Genomic DNA, 23490 nt, shown 5'->3' on the forward strand with positions numbered 1-23490 from the left:
CTACTTAGAAACTTATTCTGGTAGCCTAGGTCTGAGATAAGAAAATGTAGACAGTAGGATCAGAAAGGTTTGTTTAAATCCTATTAATTAATTAGATTTGATGCACATTGTTTTTCTATAGGGAAATGAGAGGATTCAAGGTTCAGACTAAAAGAAATGATTGAAATAGTGATAGAAGGAATACTTAGTTCATCCTGAAGAGTGAGGACCTTGTTTTGCTTGAGATTAGAATCAAGAATGAGAGAATAAAATTATTGACGAGTTTGTTTCAGTCAAAAAGTATGCCTTTTCCTGGTGACATACTTATTTGAAAGCTAAAAAGGCAAGAATGAACCAGCTTGATTGTATAGGTTGAGTGACTAAAAGATAAATGCAGGATTTTTATTGTTGATTTTGTTTGATTTTTAATTACAATGTTTTAACACTACTTTTTGGAAGACTGTTTTTTTGTTTGTTTTCGTTTTTTGCCTTTGGACAAGAGAATTCACCAGTGTGATAAGGTTTTTATGTCACATGTTGAGTCAATAAGCATTTTCTTTTAGCCAATGATTTTCAAACTATTCTTCAGGAATTCTTAGGTTTTTAATGGAAGTTAACTGGTAGGTGGGAGGATGTTCAGGCAGGGACATTCCCTTGCCACCTTCTTTAACTGCAGACATAGCAAATAATGAAGTAAAAAAGCAAATAATGGGCCTACTGTGCCCATTAACAAATATCATTAATCACTGGGGCCACCTCCCATTTGTATCTGGCTGTAGCCTCCTTAACACAACATTTAAAGTTGACACTAGCAATCACTGGGAAAAGCATAGGAGATTAAAATGTTTTTTTAATCCTAGAATAAAAATAGATGATTAGATTTCTGTGTAAGATTTTATTTGTAGGAAAGTTTCTATCAATAGTCAAAGTTTGAAGGCCACAATTTTAATGTCACTTTTAAAAGTTTTAATTTTGAGGCAATTGTAAGAAATAATAGAAATTCTGTATCCTTTCCCTGGTTTCCCTCAGTGGTAACATCTTGCAAAACTGTAGCACAATATGACCACAATATTGACATTGATTCAGTTCACCCATTATGTTCAGATTTCCCTAGTTGTACTTGTACGTGTGTGTGTGTGTATATAGTTCTTTTCATTTTTATCATATGTAGGTTCGTATATCCACCACCACAGTGAAGATGCAGAACAGTTCTATCACCACAAGGATCCCTGGTGTTGTGCTCTTACTACCACACTATTTATTCTTTGTTTCTATAATTTGTCATTCAAGAATGTTAGATAAATGAAATTATACAGTATGTGTGACATTTTTGAGATTGGCTTTGTTTCACTCAGTACAGTTTCCTTGAGATTCATCCAAGGTATTGCATGTATCTGTAGTTCATTCCTTTATAATGCTAAGTAGTGTTCCACTTAATGTTATTTTCTCACTTCGTAGCTACCCCATAGAACATGCAGCTTCAGACTTTTCCTTTTAAACCTGCAGAACATATTGTCTCTCATTTTCTTTTGTTAAGTTCCCTGACTCTGTTTTCTTTTATTATCTCAATCCCCAACTCTGTTAGGACTATTGGGAGCACAGTTTAAAAATTGCTCATGTAGACAACAATTTCTTTTTTTTTTTTTTTTTTTAACTAAAGGAAGGTTTAGAACCCACTGAAGGTATGTGGTGTTATGCTTTACAGTACTCATTACTTTTGTACATAAAAGTAAGATTTTAAGGAATTGGGAAGATGAAGTTCTTAAATTTGAAGATTCTTTTTCTTCTGTGTTTGTATATCAAGCAGTACATTCTACGACATATAGTCGTGGGCCACATGGCAAGTAGAAAGTGGGAATAGGTAACTGTTTAGAATGAAATCACTTTTGTTACTTATATAGTCGGGTATGAACAAAGACTGAACTCATTCTAGAAATAGTTTGTGTGTGTAGGAAACAGAAATTGTACCCAGAGACTAACCAGTTACCAATCACTGAATTGCTTCAAAGGCTGCATTTTATTAGATTTTACACCAGAGGTTAGTGAAATCCAACACTTTAGGGAATGATGAATACTGTTTTAAAATAATGACGTGGTACATTAAAAAACTGGATAGTATTGAAATTAATTATTTTATGAAATTAATTATTTTAATTCAAGGTTGTTTTGGGGTGGTAATGGAGGAGTGTACCAGTACTTTGACAGATTGAAGAATTGGTGTTCAGAATAGCTTCCCCAAACCTCATTATATGATGCCAAACAGTTCACAATATCATATTCACCATCAACATTTCTCATCATTATGGTACATGTGTTACATTCTATGAACCAACATTGGCACATCATTATGAACCAAAATTTACACTAAGCCTCACTCTTTGTATTCATTTTTTTTTAAGGTTGTACTTCTAGATACTTTAATTTATTTTGATTACAATATCAAATCTCTAGTGAGCTGAAGATAAGGTAAACTGGGTTGCAAGGTAAGCCAGTGTGAAGTAGTGCCAAATACTGGCTGATTTGGGAAAGTGCCTCATTCTTAGCTGTATAGGGGTGGTTTGGTGCTTGTTGGGTAATATCATGAGGGTTGACATTGGCTTATTCTTTAAAGAATTTACTCTTACTAGAGCCAATCTTGTTTTGACAAAAATTCTGTAAAAAGGATTTCAAGGGCCTGATGCCCTAGTTATTTTAACCATTACTCTGTTTTTATTTTAAGAAAATAATCAAAACAGTATGTTTAGAGTTTATAATAAAGAGGTTTGGCTGTTGGCTTTTTTTTTTTTCCTCCCTTCTCCTTTTTTTGGCCATACCACACAGCATGCGGAATCTTAGTTCCCCCACCTGGGATCAGCCGGGCCCCCTGCAGTGGAAGCGTGGAGTTTTAGCGGGTGGACCGCCAGCGAAGTCCCTGGCTGTTAACTTTTTAAGTGAAGCTACTTCTATCACATTCTCTGATTTGCAGTCCAACACGGAAGCATCCTTTCTCCTTTACTGACAAGAATGGATTCTAGAATAGATCAGAAATTCTTAATAGTTTACTTGACTTTTACAAGTATAATAGCTGAGAATTGTTCTCCAATACTTTTTTTTTCTTTTCGTTTAACGGTTTATTACAGGATATTGACTATAGTTCCCTGTGCTATACAGTAGGATCTTGTTGTTTATCTCTTTTATATATAGTAGTTGGTGTCTGCTAATCCCAAACTCCTAATTTATTCCTCCCCAACCCCCTTTCCCTTTGGTAACCATAAATTTGTTTTTTATGTCTGTGAGTCTGTTTCTGTTTTGTAAATAAGTTCATTTGTATCATGTTTTAGATTCCATTGATGTTGTAAGTGATATCATATGGTCCAGTACTCATCTTTTTAAGGACTTTTCCTAAATATTTAATTCCCAGAAATGTTATCTGGTTATCATAGCTAATACTTAACTGAGTGGCACACAGATTCCTTGAAGCAATTCAGAAATATGTTTTATGATTATTCCTATTTACAGATGAGGAACTAAGGCTTCAAGAGAATCAGTAACCATTATTAATAGGTGGCAGAGTGTGAAAATTGAAGCATTGCTATTTTGATATTGAATTTAGAACTAGTGGTCGGAATTGTACTAAAATACGATACAGTGAAACTCTTTGAAACTCTCGTATAGAGCCAGAAACTGTGTGTTTTGAACACTGAATTTCATATATAGGTTTCCATTTTTCATGTAGGTCCATCAACATTAATCCTGACTACCAGAAGAAAGATTTTTTAAATAGAGAGTTTATTTGCTATAAAAGATTATAGTGTAAGTTGAATTGGTGAAATTCTTTATCTCTAGGAATGAAATGGTTATCAAAGGGAGACTCAAGTTAAAATTCAACTGGTTAGATAGGTGGTCTTTGCTTAACAAATAGATGTATATAAGGAATTGAGTATACTTATGTATACATTAGTAATCTCAAATTTGGAGCCTGGTTCCCTTAACTTTTGGGTTGCTTTCAGTTCACTAGCAAGGCATCTGTTTGTTCCTGAAAAATAATAGGGAATTTAAATATTTTTATCCTTTGAGTATGTGCTTTGCACTGTCCCTGAAATATTTTAAATGCAAATTTTAGACTTTGAGCCCATGCATCTTTACTTAATTTGTAGTGTTTTAATGCATTGCTGTGGAATGCATGTAGGTTTATTAAGTAGATTAGGTTTTGGGGAGGAGCAAAGTAGATTTTGTTACTGTTGTTTCATTTAGTGTGCCAGAATGAATGCAGTCCATATGTTCTGCAGTGAAACAGTTATGTAGTTATTTAATTTCTCCTCTTTTTGAGCGAGGCAGTTGTCAGTTTTTCCCCCTTAACTGTAAATTCTGGATTTTATTTTATTTATTTTACCAATCATCTGGCAAATTTTAATTTCAGGGAAACTACTGTGTAGGTTCTGGAATCAGACTGTTAGGGTTCAAAACCTGATTCTTCTATTTATTAGCTATGGAACTTTGGACAAGTTTAACTTCTCTGCCTTATCTGTAAAATGGGGTAATAAATGTACCTATGCCATAGGTTCATTGTGAGGATTAAGCTTTGTAAGCAGTATTTATCATCATTATTATTACAACCTCTATTTGGGGACGTTTGAGTATCGGGTAAGTGCTTATAGAGCACTGGCTAATACTAACATTAACCCAGTTAGAGAAATACATAGTTCATTCTATTATTCTTTTTAGAATCTGATATTTATCTGTCATTTTGATTATCAGGATTAATCTGTTAACGTGATTGTAAAATTTAAAGTGTAAGATGATCAGCCTAACCTGCCTCCATTTATAGTTGAAGCCCAGAATAGTGAAATGAGTTGACCAAAGTTTCGTAGGTAGTAACTTGGTAATAGATTTTGATTAACTAGTATCCTTTTTTGTTATACCTTAGTCAAAGCTATAAGTAAAATTAAAATCATAAATGAATAATGAGGGCATTTTAATTTCTGATTTATAAGAAAATCTCAGGTATGTGGTACCTCACAATTTCTTTCAAGTTTCTTTGTTTCATTTCTATTAGTAATTCAGCCCCAGATTCACCTGCTTATTCTCTTGTTACATGTCCAAAATGTAAACATGGATTTAATTTTAAATATTTATTGAGCTCTGTGTAAGGTGTTTATTAAGGACTGAAGGGTAATAATAAATGACCCTTTCCTCGAAGAGATTATGTTAAATTGGGTTGGGCTCTTTATTTGTAATTTTAGAAAAAAATTTTCCTCATATTTTCATCTTTTTTGCCTTTTGGGTATCATATTTATCTTTTCAGTGGTATTTTTTTGTTTTTTGAACTTCTTAATGTGGTCTTAAAAGCAGCCTCAGTTTTCCAGTTCTTCTGATAAACTGTTTTCTAATTTAATTGCTTTTCCTTCTTGCCTTTTATCTCATTTTTGCTACTTTAGGGTTTTGTTTGGTTTGGTTTTGGTATCAATGCCTCTGCTAAATCTGTGGGGTTGTTTTGTTTGTTTTTTGTTTGTTTTGTATTTTTTGTTTTTTGTGTGTGTTTTTGGCTGTGCCACGAGGCTTGTGGGATCTTAGTTCCCTGACTAGGGATTGAACCCACACCTCAGCAGTGAAAGTGCAGAGTCCTAATCACTGAACCACCAGGGAATTCCCCTAAATCTGTTTTTAATATCGGTGTTTCCCAGTTTCTTTCCAGTTTGATTTGGTATTTAGCATTGTTTCCTTTACTTGTGTTGTTTACATTCATTTGTATAAAAGAGTGAAGAATAAATTTATTTTTTTAAGAATTAGTTGCTGTCTTTGATTTTAGGTTCCATGTTAGAAGTATCAATACCTATAATTTTATGCCATTTATAAACAGCTCAATACTCCTATGTTCACTTGGTTTCTAGGTCTATTCTGGATAGCAGGTTTTGTGAAGACATTTATTCTTTCTTGGACCTCAGATTTACCAGACATCTCATGGTATTTCCTTTTATATTATTTCTTTAATGGCTGCCATTTATTCTTAATGTATTTTGTATATATTTTACTTGCCAGTTGTATAACCAGTTTTTTGTTCACATGTAAGATATGAAAGCTTTGTGGTAGTTGTTTGTATCGTGTTGAATTTTTTTCTCTAGTTATGCCTATGTTATAAGCTCACATCTTTTCCGTTTACTACATTGTCTTTCCCTTTCTTTTTTTCTTATTTTTAAAGACCCTAATGAATTTATGCTTTAAGTATCAGCTGGATTTTTAAACAACGTGAGTTTTCTGGCTATAGAGTTTTTGATATTAATGAATATAGTGAAATATTTGCCACTTTATGGTCTCAATAGATATGACCTCTTGCCTTCTTAGCTCTTGTGAGTAAATTTGTGAGATCATCTTGTTTGCTGAATCAAACTCAGAGTCTGTGGTTCTGTTACAGATGTGATGATGAGTTGTTATCCTGGGGATGAGCTTCTGTGATTCTAGATGAGAGATGCATTTCTGGAAAAGGTGTCATGTGGTTGTTTTTATAGCGTGTAATTGTATAGGTTGACAACTCACTTGGTTAATGAGGCCAGAACTGCAGTTTCATCCTGGGTGCTCTAATTCATTCACCAGTTCTTTGTAGAGTGCCTTTTATGTTCTACGCACTGTGCAGGATTTGAGAGACAGGCAGTAATCACAAAAATATAAGCCATTGTGTGAAATAAGCTTATGGCAAGCTCTTCACTGCTATTTAAAAACAGCTCAAATATAGTGTTTATTGAGGACTGTATATTTATATAAAAATGGGGGACACTATTAAATACGTATTCAAATAAATTGTTTTAGGTTGGAAATATTACTCAGTTACCTAAAAGAATACATAATTATTTGACTTCTGCTTTCTAGTTTCTGCCTCTGGTTTTAAGAAAAAACATACAACGAAATATTTAACAACATATACCTAAAATATAAGATTTCCTATGAGTCTAATGTTAAGGTAAGCTGAGCTAAAGAAAACTTCTACCAACTAGATGCTACCAACAGGAGGAGAATTTTTGTTTTTAATTTTAATTATCTGTTCTTAGGTCCAAGTTTTCAGTATTTTAAAGAAATACAGAATAATATAACATTTGATTTATATATTGCTTGCATTTTGTCATTTAGAATCTAATTTTATAGCTTTGTGCAGGTTAGTAAATATAGCTTTTTATGAAATAATTCTAAAACAGTCGCAGGTACAGAAAAGGAGGTAGGGCAGTTTTTCCTTTTTCTCACCCTGCTTTAATTGTTTTTAGAGGATGATTTTTTTTTTTAAGAGGATGATTTTAATTTGGTGAAAACTGTAAAATCGTAGCAAATAGAGAACCATAATTACACACTTTATTTTCAAAAACTATTAGGAGATTCTCTTTAAATGAGAGCTAAAGAGTTTTTTATCCACACAGTTTTTTGGTTATGAAATAAGAGCAACTCTTCTTATGTGACTACCACTTATTGATTGCTAAATATGCATAATGCAGTGTATGAAATGCTTTACAGTCATTATTTCATTTTCTTCACAGAAATCGTAGAAGGATATATACCCATTTTATAAACAAGGAACCTGAGGCTTAGCGTGGTTAAATAACTTGCCTAGCTCACACATCTACTGTTAGAGAGTTAGAGATAGGCTCCAATGCTCATGTTTTTCACTTTTAAGTGCAATTGCCTGTTATTGTATATTTTTGTTATAACTTGAAATCTAGTAGCTCTCCCCCAGTTATACATGGTTTAAAAGTAAAGGCTCGTTTTCTTAGACAATTCAAACCACTATTACCTCGTTATTTCCATATTTTAGTATTTTTTTCCCATAAGATATGAGCTCGCAGTCTGCATCATCTGTGAAATAGGAATTAACCTGAGTAGATACTCTCAAGCTTACTTGTAAAAATTAAAGGTAAATACAAGAACTGCTATTTGAAGAAACACTTCTCTTCAGTATTTCAGGTATAACCTGAGAGGGACAATGTTGACTGTTTCTCTTGTTTATATGGTTATCTCTATCTGCTTTGTTCTGAGTTGTACCGTATCATTGCTGAAAATATTTCGAGTAGATATTTCACATATAGTACATATAGCAGGTGTTAAACAGTGAATTTAGATTAGAAAAATTGTTACGGAAGCTGAATATGTTTTTGTTACTATGGTAAGTTTGTTTAAAATAAGTATTCAGGTATATGACAAGAATATTTAAAAATATTCAAGTATATTTCTCTTCTAATTGTCTGTACTAGGGATCATTAACTCATGGGAGAAAACTGGAGAAATAAACTCCCTCCATATACATGTATTTATGTAGTATCGAAAATCACAACCACTATAAAACAATTGACTTTATTACAAATAAAATAGATTTTTTAAAAAATATATAAACAATAGAGTAGAATTGGTTCAAATTCTGGTTTTATCTCTTAAACTGAGCAACTTTGGTTATGTTATTTAACCTTAGTTGCTTTTGAATTCCTCGGTGGTAAAATGGAGATCCCTATCTCAGAGTTGTGAGAATTAAATAGACCATCCATGTAAAAGCTTTATGGTGCTTAGTCCACAGTAAGTCTCAATATTTGTTAGTTTATTGTTAAGTCATTCACTGAACCAAGAAGACTTATTTTTGGATAGTGCTATAAGAAATTCTGTTTTATCTTTCAAAATGAATAATATTTGTTGGTTCCTCACTAAGCAATATGCCTTAGTAATCCTTCTTTTGGCATCCTAAATTCATTCCCTAAGGAAGATTATGATTCAGAAACTTTTCTTTTGATCATAATCTCATAACTTAATTCCAGAAAAATAAACAAAATAGAGACCCCTTGAGCAAATTCCAGTTGGTATTGATATTTTAATAAAGAATGCTTTCTTCATGTATTTTACTTACCTTTGTTATAGGTTGACTGTTGCTGGGAATATGAAGATGATTCTTAACTTTTGGTTCCCTTTTCTTTTAAATAGGGTTTGTGGATGCACTTAGATGTTTGCAATGAGCACTGTGGCTGGCATGCCCCAGTGTTTTGGATACCAATGCATAGGACTCCATAGTAATCGAATTTACCAGAGGCGAACGTCATGAGCATAGTGATCCCGTTGGGGGTTGATACAGCAGAAGCGTCATACTTGGAAATGGCTGCAGGCTCAGAGTAAGTATTTAAATTAAAGGTATTTTGGATAGGGAAGGGCAAAACATTTCATGTAATTATTTTAGCGCAACCAAGCACTGCTTGATTTGCATTTATATTTTTTCTCATTTTAGACTCTTGGCTAAAATAAAATGTCAGAAGGTTAAAGGCAAAAATTCCTTTAACTAAACTTACTTTGTAAATAACTTTTGAGCCAAAATGCTCTATCTTTTTCAGATTTTTTTTGTCTTTTCCATTTGCTAATTGTTGACATCAAGAGTCAAGGTAAATTGTAAGATCTTTCATGTTTATATTGGAAAATTAATTTGGTTTTAAATTTGAATCTTAAAAAATTGTGATATCCATTTAAACACAGTAATTACTTCATTTTTTAAAAAGTTGAGTTGAAAAATAAAATTCAGGCCATTTTTAAATAAGAAAAAGGGAGTATTTCCTTCTAGATGTGTACTTTGCCACTTACTGCTGTTATGGGAGCCATTTCTGAGGGATTCAGTGAAAGGTTCTTCCTTGCCTCTAACTCTTTGGTCTTGGCAGTTGTGTGGATAGACTTCATTTTATTTTGATCTTGAAAGACCGCTACATTATTAACACTAAGTCATTGCTGTGAAAATTGATTGTTTTTGGAAATTGCAAGGGGTTCATGTGACAGTGTTGGAATCTAAAGGATGGAAAGATGCATATGTTTGCGCTCGGATTCAATATGTAGTTGTATTGTGCTAAATGGGACGCTCATTGACCAGAAAGCTGAATTCAAGTTTAAAAAAAAAACAACAAATTTATTTATTTTTGAGCTCCTAAAACTGGTATGTAGAAAGGACAAAAACTGCAGTTAATATTCTCCTTTTGCTGGCATTTCAAATGGTCTAGAAGTGTTTTCACCACTCCTGCTTCTGCCATTGAGAAAGACTCAGGGATGCTCTCTAGTATTCCTGTAATATGCTACATAGTCCTTTTAACTCTATGATGATTATAATACAGTTTTTAAAAGCCATTTTTTTACACTATGCGTTAAGTTATTTTTGTTGTAAAGTAATAGATTCCCAAACATGGCACTCTTATGACAGTTGATTGACATTCATTCCGCCCAGGTAGTGACACTGCTAAGGAAGGAAAGAACCTGGAAGCAGGGCTTGACAGGCAAGAGGTTCCCAGGCTAAAGCACTAGTTTTTCTTAATGTATAGCATCTGATAGATGCAAATCTATATCTGATGATAGTTACAGGCATTTATTGGTGATAATCAAAGATTCTTTGCTTCCTAAAAATATTCACCTTGACAGTCTTTTTTTAAATTGGCCTCTTAAACACTGAATACAAGATGTAGTTTATGAAATATTATTTATATACCAGGTAGGAATTAGTCCAGTATACAATGTGAGATACACCTTTGCCTCGTTTGCATGTTTAGTATGTGTACTGTAAGGCAATTCACAAACAGAATGAAAGCCGCATATTAATTATACAGTTAAAAGAGAATGAATAATATATTTAAAGAGGGAAGGTAGGGGATTGCTTTCTGCCTATGTTCTTTATTAAATGCATTTATAGAGCATGTATAGAAAAAGTATGATTTATATTGTGGAGCCAAATCTTTCCTAATATAAATGTGGCCATTTTTATTATAAGAAAATGATCAATTTGTAGGTAGTTACAGAATGACTTTTTTTTTTTTTTTTTTTGGTACGCGGGCCTCTCACTGTTGTGGCCTCTCCCGTTGTGGAGCACTGGCTCCAGGCTCAGCAGCCATGGCTCACAGGCCCAGCCGCTCTGCGGCATGTGGGATCCTCCCAGACTGGGGCACGAACCCGTGTCCCCTGCATCGGCAGGCGGACTCTGAACCACTGCGCCACCAGGGAAGCCCCAGAATGACTCTTTTTTAAAGAACATTTTTGTTTTAGGAAATTAGTTTTTTCTATTCCACATACAAGTATATGTCCTTTGGGCATAGTATCCTCTACTCAGTGGACACAGAAAGGATAGCTGGTACCAGCTTCTATTATATGACAGCTATCAGAATTTTTGTGGTTTAATTTTCAAACTTAAAAACTTTTCTCTCTATGTATGTATAAATATATAAAACCTGGAAGCTTAAAAAGATCCTTAAATCACATCAGCCCACCACCCATTCCCACAGATACATAAAGCTTTTGGAGCTGTTTTCATAAGAAATGTTGATGGAATTAACAAGTTGCTTCCTTTATTTCAAGTACGTAATCAGAAGATACTATAGTTGTGTTGATGCAGGATCCTGTGAAGCTACATAATTATTTCAAAATGTTTTTTAAAAAGAGAGAAAATTACACTTTATTACACTCATGTGGCTATATAATGTTATTAATTATAAGTTATATATTTTAAAATATTGTACTGCTAAATTATATCACTAATAAACTAATTTAAGTTTAGGAGGTACTTGATGATTGCTTATTGAGTGAATTAGTGTACTAGACCAAATTTATACTCACTTCTAAGGCTGTAAAGGGGAATTTATTTGATCTCTTAATGTTCATCTAGTCTGGGTTCATCTAGATAGAGTTCATGCTATCTGTAGCATTTTATAGATAGGAAATTGAAGGTCTGGTTCAGGATCTATGAAGAATGGGTTTACTAAGCTCTAGTCTGGTATTTTCATACTCAGTAACGTTTGCTTTTGGATTATTGTGTCTCTAAAATAAGACTCATTATTCCCATCAAGTCCAGCTTCTTTGTTACATATTTCTTTTCCTCTCATTACTAAGTTTTAAAAAATCCTGGGTTTGTTTTACCTTTCCTGCAGAGTTAGGGGTCCTGTACTTTGCTTTTTTCTGTTCCCCATTACCCTGCCATGAGTTGGTTTTACACATCCAGTGCCTCTCAGTTCAAACTAGCCTCATTTCAGGTGTTCAGTAGCACATGTCTAGAGGCTGCTGTATTGGGTAGAGAAGTTCTAGACCAAATAACAAAGTATAGGCTCTCAGAAGAGAGAAGAACAGTGAAGCCTAGGCTAGTTATAAAAATTCTAAGTGAGATCTTAATGATCTGTTTCTTTCTGAATAAGAAAGATAAAGATGTAAGTATGAGGTGTAGATATTATTTTCAAATTATAGGTGAGGAAACTGAAGTCACAGAGCAGTTAAGTGGCAGAGGCAGAACTTATTGATGTGTTGATTTTAGGCTTATTTCTATTATAGCTCCTTTTCTAATACTGTTACAAAAAGTGATATATGTAACAACTGATTTATTTTGATACATGGTTCATGTAAGTAGTAGCTTCAGTTTTAGGAGTAGTAAATTCAGTGTAATATATGACTGCATGTAACAAAGGTATTCTCCTCAGGTCTCTGCTCAAAGATAAGAAATATGAAAGAAAATCTAGACTCCATTGCCACTAGATAGATAGGAAAGTGAGCCAGAGTTTGGCCATTTATTAGAATTGTGTGTTTTTTATCCTAATTGGTAGAAATTGACCTGTTCTGTTGCTTCTTACCTATTTTACGTCTGACATTCCATCTGAATTACTAAATTGGTTAAAGAAGCAAAGATGAGAAACCCTTCTGGAGCTGGGAAGTGGGAAGAGGTATAAATGGGGAGTGTTAAATGTATTCTTTCCTAGCCTTTTTAAAAAACAAGAACCAAATTACTTTTTCCTCTCAGACACTGGGAACATGATTGCTAACGTTGTATTCCTTTTAACATTATTATTACTACCAAATATTCCTATAGAAGTCTTTATAATGAGCTTTTATATAATTATGTGTATTTTTGGATGAGGTAGACAAATTAGTAAATGTGACATATCTAAGTTGTAGGTGAATTATTTTGGAGGAGGGCTTTTAGTAGTATGCCTGGCAATACAGTAAATGCCTCTTTGTTGACTTGAGAGTACTAAAGAGAGATATCTGGGTTTTCAGTTTTGTTTTGCCACTAACATACTTAATTATGGTAGACTTACTTATGGTAGACTTAAGCCACTTAATTATGGTAGGCTTTTGTGTCTTTGAAAAACAGGGCTTGGATTGAAATATTACTGTGACTCTTTTTGACTCCAAATTTCTGAGATTCAGTGCATTTTTACTATCTATATTTTGTTTATAGTATTTGATACTAAGTTATTTCAGTGTCACTAGAGCCACCTGCTGACAGAATTGATTAATTTGTTGAAGTGTTTGGTTGCTTTTAGTCTGAATTTCTGTAGTTGAAGATACTAAAATGTTTTGTGTATAATGAAATGTTTTCAGTAGCTTTTTACTTGTTCATGTTCCACTAGTACTTAACATTTCTGCTTATGATTTCTTTACATTTAATCTACTATCAAGAAGCTAATACTTTCTGCTGCTCTTAAAGTGTTGATTTGCTTATCCTAATTTGGAAGTGCTTTCATTTTAATGTGATTTTGTTTTAATATTCACAAGCCTGTTTTAAAGTACTGTCTTAGCATTGTTTAGGACGGTTCTTAGAATGACGTTGAATTTCTCATTTGCTTTATACTTAATAATAAAAACATTTTTTCTCTAATTTTTTTTCCCACTTGTGATACTGATTACAGAGCTCACTGCATTCATAGAGTTGTCTGTAACATACTGTGTAATACCTCTTCATAACCCCAGCAAAAAGTTGGGCAGGTATTATTCCCATTTGGCAAAAGAAATGCAGCTCAAGGAGATAACAGACTTAATTAACTAAGGCCATAGTTAATAAAAAATAAGAGAGTTAAACCCAAGGCTGCTTGGCTCCAGATCCATTTTGCCACATAGATCCAAAGAGCTAAGTTTTCTTAACGGATGAGTTAAATGAAGTAAAATGCCACATGTGATAAACTGATGACAATTGTCACACCAAACCTCTCCATTTAAAGACATTTCTTGTATACTATTGTAGTTTGTGTAATTTTAATATATCTTTAAAAAGTAATATAACAAGAATGATAGACATGTTTTGATCGCAGATCTGAAGGAGCATACTGAGAACTCATGGAGATCTTTCACATTCATTACTATAACAATTAGGGAGCCAGTCTGTCCATGTGCAGTTACTGATACCCATGTGTCTGTTATTGAATATTTTAACATCAAAAGGAAAATTAGAGGTTTCACCTAAAACAGTGGTATAAGCTTCTCATTAAAATCCAACTATATTTTGTAGGTTTATACAGGGAAGAAATTAAATTTTTTTCTTTTTTTTTTTTGCGGTACACGAGCCTCTCACTGTTGTGGCCTCTCCCGTTGCGGAGCACAGGCTCCGGACGTGCAGGCCCAGCGGCCATGGCTCACGGACGGGCCCAGCCACTCCACGGCACGTGGAATCTTCCTGGACCGGGGCATGAACCCACGTCCCCTGCATCGGCAGGCAGACTCTCAACCACTGCGCCACCAGGGAAGCCCTGTTTCCACATTTTGCATATCTAACTTCACACTCAAACTCAGTTTACCTGTACTTCTCAGCCTCCATAATTATGTGAGCTGATTCCTTATAGTAAATTATATATATATATATATATATATATATATATATATATATATATATAATAATTCTTATTTACGCAGCCTTTTATTTAACACGGGCCTTCAATGGGCTGGATGAAGCCCACTCACATTGGAGAGGACTGTATATATATATATATATATATATATATATATATATATATATATATATATATATAAATAATTGGTTCTGCTTCTCTAGAGAACCCAGACTAATACAGACTAAGTGGTTCCAGAGGAAAAGAACTCCCGTTGCGGAGCACAGGCTCCGGACGCGCAGGCTCAGCGGCCATGGCTCACGGGCCTAGCTGCTCCGCGGCATGTGGGATCCTCCTGGACCAGGGCACGAACCCGCGTCCCCTGCATTGGCAGGTGGACTCTCAACCACTGCGCCACCAGGGAAGCCCAGAAGTTAAATTTTTTTTTTTTTTTTTTTTTTTGCTGTACGCGGGCCTCTCACTGCTGTGGCCTCTCCCGTTGCAGAGCACAGGCTCCGGACGCACAGGCTCAGCGGCCATGGCTCACGGGCCCAGCCGCTCCGCGGCATATGGGATCCTCCCAGACCGGGGCACGAACCCGTATCCCCTGCATCGGCAGGCGGACTCTCAACCACTGCGCCACCAGGGAGGCCCAGAAGTTAAATTTTTGATGAGGAAGAAGGAAGTCATAAAAGTCCAATTTCAGGAGGAATCAGAGCTTATTTTGATCAATCATTCTATTCTTTTTCTGTAAATGCCTCTCTTAATTTAATGATTGGCTTTTCTCTCTTTTTATATCTTCAGTTCACCTGACTACTTAAACGTCTGCACTAAGTGTATAACGAATGATGATTTTTGATGGCTGTTTAAAAAATAAGGATATTTTGATATAAACAAGGTTTTAAATTTGTAAAGTGTTTCCAGGAAAATGTGGTAACATCAGTTAGATTACTGTAAACAAAATGGTAGTCATCCTGCTTTCTGAGTTTTCAACAATAATCTAGAACTGTAACATATTTGAAAATAGCCTATTTTCGTTTTTAAGAATGGAAATATTACATAAATAATTTCAACTTTAATGACCAAAATTGTTCTCCATATTTGTAAAGTTTGTAAAGTAATGACAATTAAAGTGACATAGATTCAGAATTACCAGAAAGCAGGCTTTGTGTAACTCTAATAAAATGACACATAGTACTATTTTGTAATACAGATATGAGGTATAAAGCTGTTTACCTCATTAGATCATTAATCCATAGGCATAAATACCACTCTGGTAAATTTCACAGGAATAGTGGGGATAATGCAGTTTGGTGGGAAAAGTACTAGACCAACATAAGAGATATGGGCTTTAGTATTTTCTTTGCTATTATAATGCCATGTGACTTAGAATTAAGACTTCATTTTATAAGTGTGGAAACCGAGACCCAGAGTGATTATGTGGCATGTCCCATGGATACACAATGACTTAATAATTAGGGCTTGGATCTAGAGTTTGTGGCACTTAGATCAGTCATCTCCTGGTCTGTAAAACTGGAAGTTGGACGATGTGATGTTTAAAATACCTTCTAGAACAGTGCCTGAACATCACTTTAGAGCAGCAGATACTCTGTTTCCCTGAATAGTAGCTGTCCTACTGCACTCTATGCCACACCAAGCAGGACTCAGCAGCTGAGTCCTCAACCCCTAGCTTCATGACAGCATTGTCTGGGGGTCCAGAAACTGCCCTCCACATTATGCTTGTCTAGACTCAGCAGGAGCAGATCTACTACCACCAATTCTAGGCCAGAACAAAACTACTTCCAATCTGAGGGAAAGAAACCATATCCTGACACTCCCTTGGGGCCATATACAGACGAGCCTTACTATATCTTTCTTCTATCTGCTCTACTAACCAAGTCTTAGCAACAGCCTTTTACCTTTTCCAGGACCCCAGTATCACCTCAGGGGGTCAGAGGTAGGTTCTGAGAGTGGGTAATTCAGATTAAGTCTTGACCTTTTGTCAGTATTATCTGTGCCACTCATTCCTGTAATTCCTTGTGCACTGTCTAAATTGTAGGCCCATTCAGATGATTGAATCTTTGCGTCGTTCACCCTTTTATTAATTCTTCCACTTGCTCCATACAAATCGGCGTTTACTTTGACCATGCTACTGGCACACTGAAGCTAATGCATGGTTTTCAGGCCTCGTATTGCCTGCTCTCTCAGCAGGATTTGATGCTATTGATTCTCTGTACCTTTTGGCTTTAGTGAAACTATCCTTTTGTGGTTTTCTTTCTTTCTTTCTTTTTCTTAAATTTTAGTAAAATATACTTAACATAAAACGTAGCATTTTAACCATTTTTAAATTTACAGGTTGGTGGCATAAAGTACATGAAGTACATTCACAGTGTTACCACAGTGTCCAGGCAAGAGATGACAAGGGCTTGGACTAGGAAAATCGTAGAAATGGAGAGAAGTGTACTGATTCTAAATGTATATTGGAAGGAGACACAGGATCGACCATAGAATTAGTGTGGAGGGTGAGGGCAAAGGAGCAATCAAGAATGACACGTTAGGGCTTCCCTGGTGGCGCAGTGGTTGAGAGTCCACCTGCCGATGCAGGGGACACGGGTTCGTGCCCCGATCCGGGAAGATCCCACATGCCGCGGAGCAGCTGGGCCCGTGAGCCATGGCCGCTGAGCCTGCGCGTCCGGAGCCTGTGCTCTGCAACGGGAGAGGCCACAACAGTGAGAGGCCTGTGTACGGCAAAAAAAAAAAAAAAAAAAAGAACACATACAAAACAATATATGAATGAAAACAAATAATCACACTCTCTTTGAAAAGTGACATCACAGTTACGTAAGTGAAATCTTATTTGCAGGGTGAACACAGCACCATGGTTTATGTTTTGATACATAATTATTTATAGAAATATTATACTAATGTAGTTTCTCGATGGTAAATGTTATACCTGTGTATTAACTCGGCATTTATGTGACAATGTAAATTGGCTAAACAGAGCCCTGAAGCAACTATTTACACAAAAACTTACTATTACATATTATCTCTTTAGCCCTGCAGTTAAAAATTTACTAAAGCTTTATGGTAACATTACAGGAGATTTTGAGGAAAACTCCTTTAACCATAATGTAGTGACTTTTGTTACCATGAGTTCTTGCTGTGCTGTTTGTTGTCCATGTGTAAATATGGTAGGTTGCTCAGATTTAGTCATTTTCTATTGATTGGACATTCAAATGATTTCTACTCTTATATCTAGTTTTATGAATAGTATTAAAAAGAATATCTCAATTCTTCAGGTTGTTATTTAGTGGGAATTACTTTCTTAGGATAAATTTCCAAAAATGGGGTTATTGGATCTAAAGGATGTTTGACTTTTGGTATTTGTCACAAAGCTGTTTTCAGGTTCACTGTGTGCTTTGAGGATGTTTAGCACCATGGGACTTCTTAGGGAACATTTCTAAGGATGTCTGGTGTCCTTTTCTGTTTGTTTGTTTTTTTGTCTTTTTTTGGTTTTCTTTTTAATACTATCTTACAGTTTGGAAAAATCCTTAAAATATGTCAACCCATTTTTTTGTTTAACAATTGTTACCTTCTTTTTAAAATTACTTTTATTAAGTAGCAGCATTAGAAATGAGGATCTTGATGAAGTATTTCTGCCTTCTTGCATTGCCAACTTGTTAGTATTTACAACTTCAATTTTTTATTTTTTAATATTAAAGTATAGTTGATTTACAGTGTTGTGCTAATTTCTGCTGTACAGCAAAGTGACTCAGTTATACACATATATACATTCTTTTTTATATTCTTTTCCATTATGGTTTATCCTAGGAGATTGGATATAGTCCATGTCCTATGCAGTAGGACCATGTTATTTATCCATTCTAAATGTAATAGTTTTCATCTACTAACCCCAAACTTTCGGTCCATCCCTCTCCCTCCCCCCTCCCCCTTGGCAACCACAAGTCTGTTCTCTATGTCTGTGAGTCTGTTTCTGTTTTGTAGATAGGTTCATTTTTGTCCTATTTTAAATTCCACATATAAGTGATATCATATGGTATTTGTCTTTCTCTTTCTGACTTACTTAGTATGATAATATCTAGTTGCATACAAGTTGCTGCAAATGGCATTATTTCATTCTTTTTTATGGCTGAGTAGTATTCCATTGTATATATGTACCACATCTTATTTATCTGTTGATCTGTTGATGGACATTTAGGTTGTTTCCGTGTCTTGGCTATTGTGAATAGTGCTGTATAGCTTTAATTTGAATCATGAGGTTATGCAAAGGATTTGTGGCTTGTTTACATGCTTGAATTTATCTATATTCACTGAAAGTCTTATTTTTTTAATTCCCAACCATTATCTACTCCAAAATACAAATTTCTTGCCACACTCTAAATCCCTAAGAGTGAATCTTTCTATAATGGCCACAATTCCTACATCTTGCTTTAATAGGTCAGGAATTGCTAAAACCCCATTTCTTCCCTCTATGTATTTTTAAAAGAATTCTAAAGGAATCAATATTGTAATCAAAGGTAGTTTGGCAGTATATTGATTTTATGTGCATTTCCCCTTTTGTTCAGCATTTCTGCCTCCAGGAATCCATGTTGTAGAAATACTGCCATGTAAGCAGAAAACAGTGTATGGAAGGGTGTACAATTTCACTGATACCTTTAACACTGAAAAATAGAAACAATTTAAACATCTACCAAAAGGGAATTTGTTAAATAAACTATGGTACATTCATATAATGAAATAATCAGTTATTACCAAAAATAAGGTAGATATGTGTTGACAGTGAAAGATTGAAAAAGCAAATTATAAATACATATTGTACATTCTCATTTTTTTTTAAAAAAACAACTGTTAGATGTATTTATGGATAGACAAATTTCGAGGGGGATAAATGGCATCTTAACATGGTTGTGTCACGTTTGGATGAAGACATGATCTTTCACTTTCTCATGTACCTCTGTTTTAAAGTTTGTACAATGAGCATGTATTAAGTTTGGAATTAAGAAACACATTTTTAAAAAAGATTAAGCAAGTAAAATTTTAACATAACAGCATAGATAATAGGTGAGTACTGGTTTTCTAAATATTCAGAACACTTTGGAGACTCTTCTTTTGTAATCCTTCAGAACCACTTGACCTCAGTTTGTGCCTCCTCTCTCTACTGATTTTAGCACACTGGATCCCAAGCAGCAGTCACTTAGAGCAAAATTGAGACTTTCTGCAGGGGATGAGTGGAGGGGGGCAGTATACCAAGAAGTAATTGACAATAGTAATTTGACCAATTCGATTGTAACTGCATTAAGAAGACAAACCATGAAGAGTGCAAGTAGTACTAAATTCTAAGGGAAGGTTTTGAATAAGAGGTAGCATAAGGGTTATGAACAAATCATCTCAAAGGGCGGCGTTGGTAAGAATAAAGGCACAGAAATGAGTCATGTTGTGTGTGTGCAAGGGAGAAATTAATTTCAGTGTGAATTGCCCTTCAGAAGTAGGTTCACTACCACATTGATCAATAGGAATTATCAGGCTAGGGCTCAGGAGGATTGATACAAGTGAAGAATTTGGGAAAGTGATGAATGTAAAATGCTAGGCCAGGGAATTTATAAGTCAACCACAGCGGGTGAGTTGTTACTCTCAGTTGTATCAGTGGTTGGTCAGGTCATCATCATTTGGCCATTATCAGGCCAGAACTGCTGATCTTACACTACCATAGGCTGCTAGTTACATTTTTTTCATAAGCAAACCTTGGTTCATTGTGAGGTTTCCTGTTCCTTAGGTTTTCTGATATTTCCAAGGCTTTGTTATATCATGACACACTAACACATACATGAAGCTTTGACATTGAAATGTATACTTCACATTCAAATCGGGGTCCCTGTGGATTCAGTATGTCCTTAGTCTTGTTTAAATTATTTCTACCACTTTTCTCCATCCTGTGCATAGTGTCCCCAGTGCCACTGGGTATATTAAGTAATGTTTAATCTCTACTAATTTTTTTTAATGATAGGGAAACTATATCTGAACTTGAAGGGGGGACATTTATTGTACTTAATTAAAAGTTTGTTTTAATGATGCAGATTCTAGATAGGATATATCATATCCACAGGGTGTCTTTGTTCTAGACATTTTAAAGACATTTTATTTGATAGCCAATAAAATAAGTGCTTATAATTTTAAATAGATTGAAAGGAAAAAAATCAATGCAATTCTCTTTGATGCAACTTTTTTCCCTCCAGACCAGAATCTGTAGAAGCTAGCCCTGTGGTAGTTGAGAAATCCAACAGTTATCCCCACCAGTTATATACCAGCAGCTCGCATCATTCACACAGTTACATTGGTCTGCCCTATGCGGTAAGTGTCAAACATTTCTCTGGAAGGGTATGTTTTATATCTGTATATAACTCTCTCTATATTTTTTTATATCTAGAGGTTGAAAGTTGATGTGTGTGGTATTGTGCCTAAAACTGAATATTTAAAAAGCAGACTTGTTTTATACTATCTAAACAATTAGGTATGTAATTCGTAGTTTAGTTTTTTCATTGATTTAATTATATTTATTCAAGAGATTAAAATTCTATAAGAGGAATTCCCTAGAAGTTTTTATATTATTATTTGCTTTTTTATGCTATTGATAATTTAGTATTATAATTCTTTACCTTCTCTATAAAAAGACTGTAGATAGAATTGTACTATCTACTGTTGATTCTAAATTATATAGTAATTATATAGTTACCATTTATTTAGCACTTATATGTCAGGCTCTGTGCTAAGCATTTTTGCATATATTATCTAATTTAATCTTCAAAAACAACCTCATAAGATAGGTATAATTTTCATACCCGTTTCATAGCTGAGAAAATGAAAGCTTGTCTAAGCTAACTTATTCAGTGTTGCCAAAACTAAAAATCCCTATTGTATACTTTACAGTGATAATATGTCTTTTGTAATTGTTTTTGTTATTCTTTAGCCTCCAGTTTCCTGAGTTGTTTTTTTTTTTGACTACTATTCTCAGGTCTTGCATTGTGAAGGTGACCAAGGTTCTCTATCTAATTTCACCAAGTCATTATTTTAAAGGTATTAAGGAAGCAGTGGGCCAATTTCATCTCTCTCACATATTCAAATTAAGGATTGCATTTTATTTAAGTTGTTTCTATTTTTAGTGAACTGACACTGTGATGTATTTGTGATTAATTACCCAGGACCATAATTACGGTGCTCGTCCTCCACCAACACCTCCGGCTTCCCCTCCTCCATCAGTCCTTATTAGCAGAAATGAAGTAGGCATATTGACCACTCCGAATTTTGATGAAACTTCCAGTGCTACCACGATCAGCACATCTGAGGACGGGAGCTATGGTACTGATGTAACCAGGTGCATATGTGGTTTTACACATGACGATGGATACATGATCTGTTGTGACAAATGCAGGTAAAAGGTTTCATGCCATTTGCTCGTTTTTCTTGAATGCTGCTAACCTTTGTGATTGTGAATGTTGGAAAAACTAAGCTGACTTTTGAAGAAGTTGATAACTGCGTGTTTTAAGTGATACTTTTGCGACTGTCAGTGCACTCTGGTTGGCCCCTAGGAAATGCCCCTATGGGGAAAAAGCTATCCTGGAGTTTTTCTTAGAAATCCTCGTTGTGAATTGAGTAATAGGCAGTCAGTTCTGAACTTTATTCATACAGAAGCACATCTCTCTTTTTACTCATTCGGTAGTAATACAACTACATAAAGTAGACAAGACAGAAATGAGAGGAGAATTGAGTCCTGTGTATTTCCTTTGGAATTATTTGTGCTGTATAGTCAACTGTGATTTTCCAGTTTGGGGGAATTATACATTTTGATTGATGTTTGTTTGATCTGACTCTCTCACCTCCTTTTGACTTGAACCTTGCAGCACTCTGGAGTCTCCTTGAACCAGAACCACAGTCTCCCCTCCCCCAACCCTGGTTCAACCACCAAGAAAGGCCTCCTCCCCTAGAGAAGGTGTGATTGGGAGAGAAAGTGGGGTTTTGTTTTGTTTTGTTTTCTTTTTTTTTTTTTTTTTCCTGCTGGGAGGGAGTTGGGGAGGATGGAGAGGGAACAGTAGGATTTCAACCTGAAAGTTACTGAGTCCATCCCCTGCATAGGCTGGGAAACAGAGAGTACTTAAGCAATGTACTGTAGAGGATAAGAAAGTTTGATAGTTTACAGAATGTCCTGGATCTGGTCTTAAGGCATAGATTCATCATTTTATTTGAAATAGTACCCATATTTGAATGTGAGTGTAAAAATGCATTGTTGAGCCACATAGAAATTACTTTGCGTTATTTGTAATCTTGTTCCCATCGATTAAGTTAGGTGATTAGGAGTGGGATGTTATTGATATAAACAGGCAGTTAGGTTTATATGAAAAAGTTGATTTACCTTTGCCAAAAAGGGGGAAAATTAGTCTTAAGTGGAATGTGAAATTTGATGTTATTTTTATGGGAAGTTGTAATATTAATGCTTTGAGTTAATTTTCATAATAAAAATATATTGTGATGCTTTTTAAAATTTAAAAATAAACTTATGGTACATACTCTTACCATAAGCAATCACCTCAGTGAGCTTATTCAGGAGGTGAGTTTAAAAACTCAGAAAATAACTTCTCTGATAACCTGTTTTCCTCATTATTTTTTAATTAGCTACTTATTAGCAAATCTGAATTCATATTTTAACCAATCATATAAAATAGCTTTCTCATTGCTGATTTTGTCTTATGTGATAAATTACATACCATTGGACAATATTTTATTTTAGTGCATAATCTAAAGTGTTTTTGTTTTGATTAATTACAATGATCTATATATAATATAGAATTATATCTATTAGAAAAGAGTGAAGTAGTCCTTAGGACTTATACCCATCTACAAATTCTTGAAGGACCAGTTCACGTATTTTGGATTATTCAAGGTATTTGCTTTT

The 23490-nt window shown here is 34.7% G+C and overlaps 1 protein-coding gene across 3 annotated transcripts in view; it reads left to right on the forward strand.

The window, feature by feature from the left end:
- The window catches only part of KMT2E (lysine methyltransferase 2E (inactive)), an 87528-nt gene that overhangs the window by 15677 nt on the left and 48361 nt on the right, over nt 1–23490 (forward strand). For 2 of the 3 annotated variants that reach the window (XM_082631871.1, XM_082631873.1), the window contains exons 2-5: nt 5850–5922; nt 8905–9089; nt 20780–20894; nt 21743–21972. In XM_082631871.1, coding sequence (XP_082487997.1) covers nt 9019–9089; nt 20780–20894; nt 21743–21972 — 416 coding nt within the window. In that variant the 5' untranslated portion in view covers nt 5850–5922; nt 8905–9018. The remainder of the gene's footprint in view (nt 1–5849; nt 5923–8904; nt 9090–20779; nt 20895–21742; nt 21973–23490) is intronic. The other variant, XM_082631872.1, reaches the window with a different exon arrangement.

The sequence above is a fragment of the Mesoplodon mirus genome (genome assembly GCF_964341445.2).
Source record: "Mesoplodon mirus genome assembly, chromosome: 9".
Lineage (NCBI taxonomy): Eukaryota > Metazoa > Chordata > Mammalia > Artiodactyla > Ziphiidae > Mesoplodon > Mesoplodon mirus.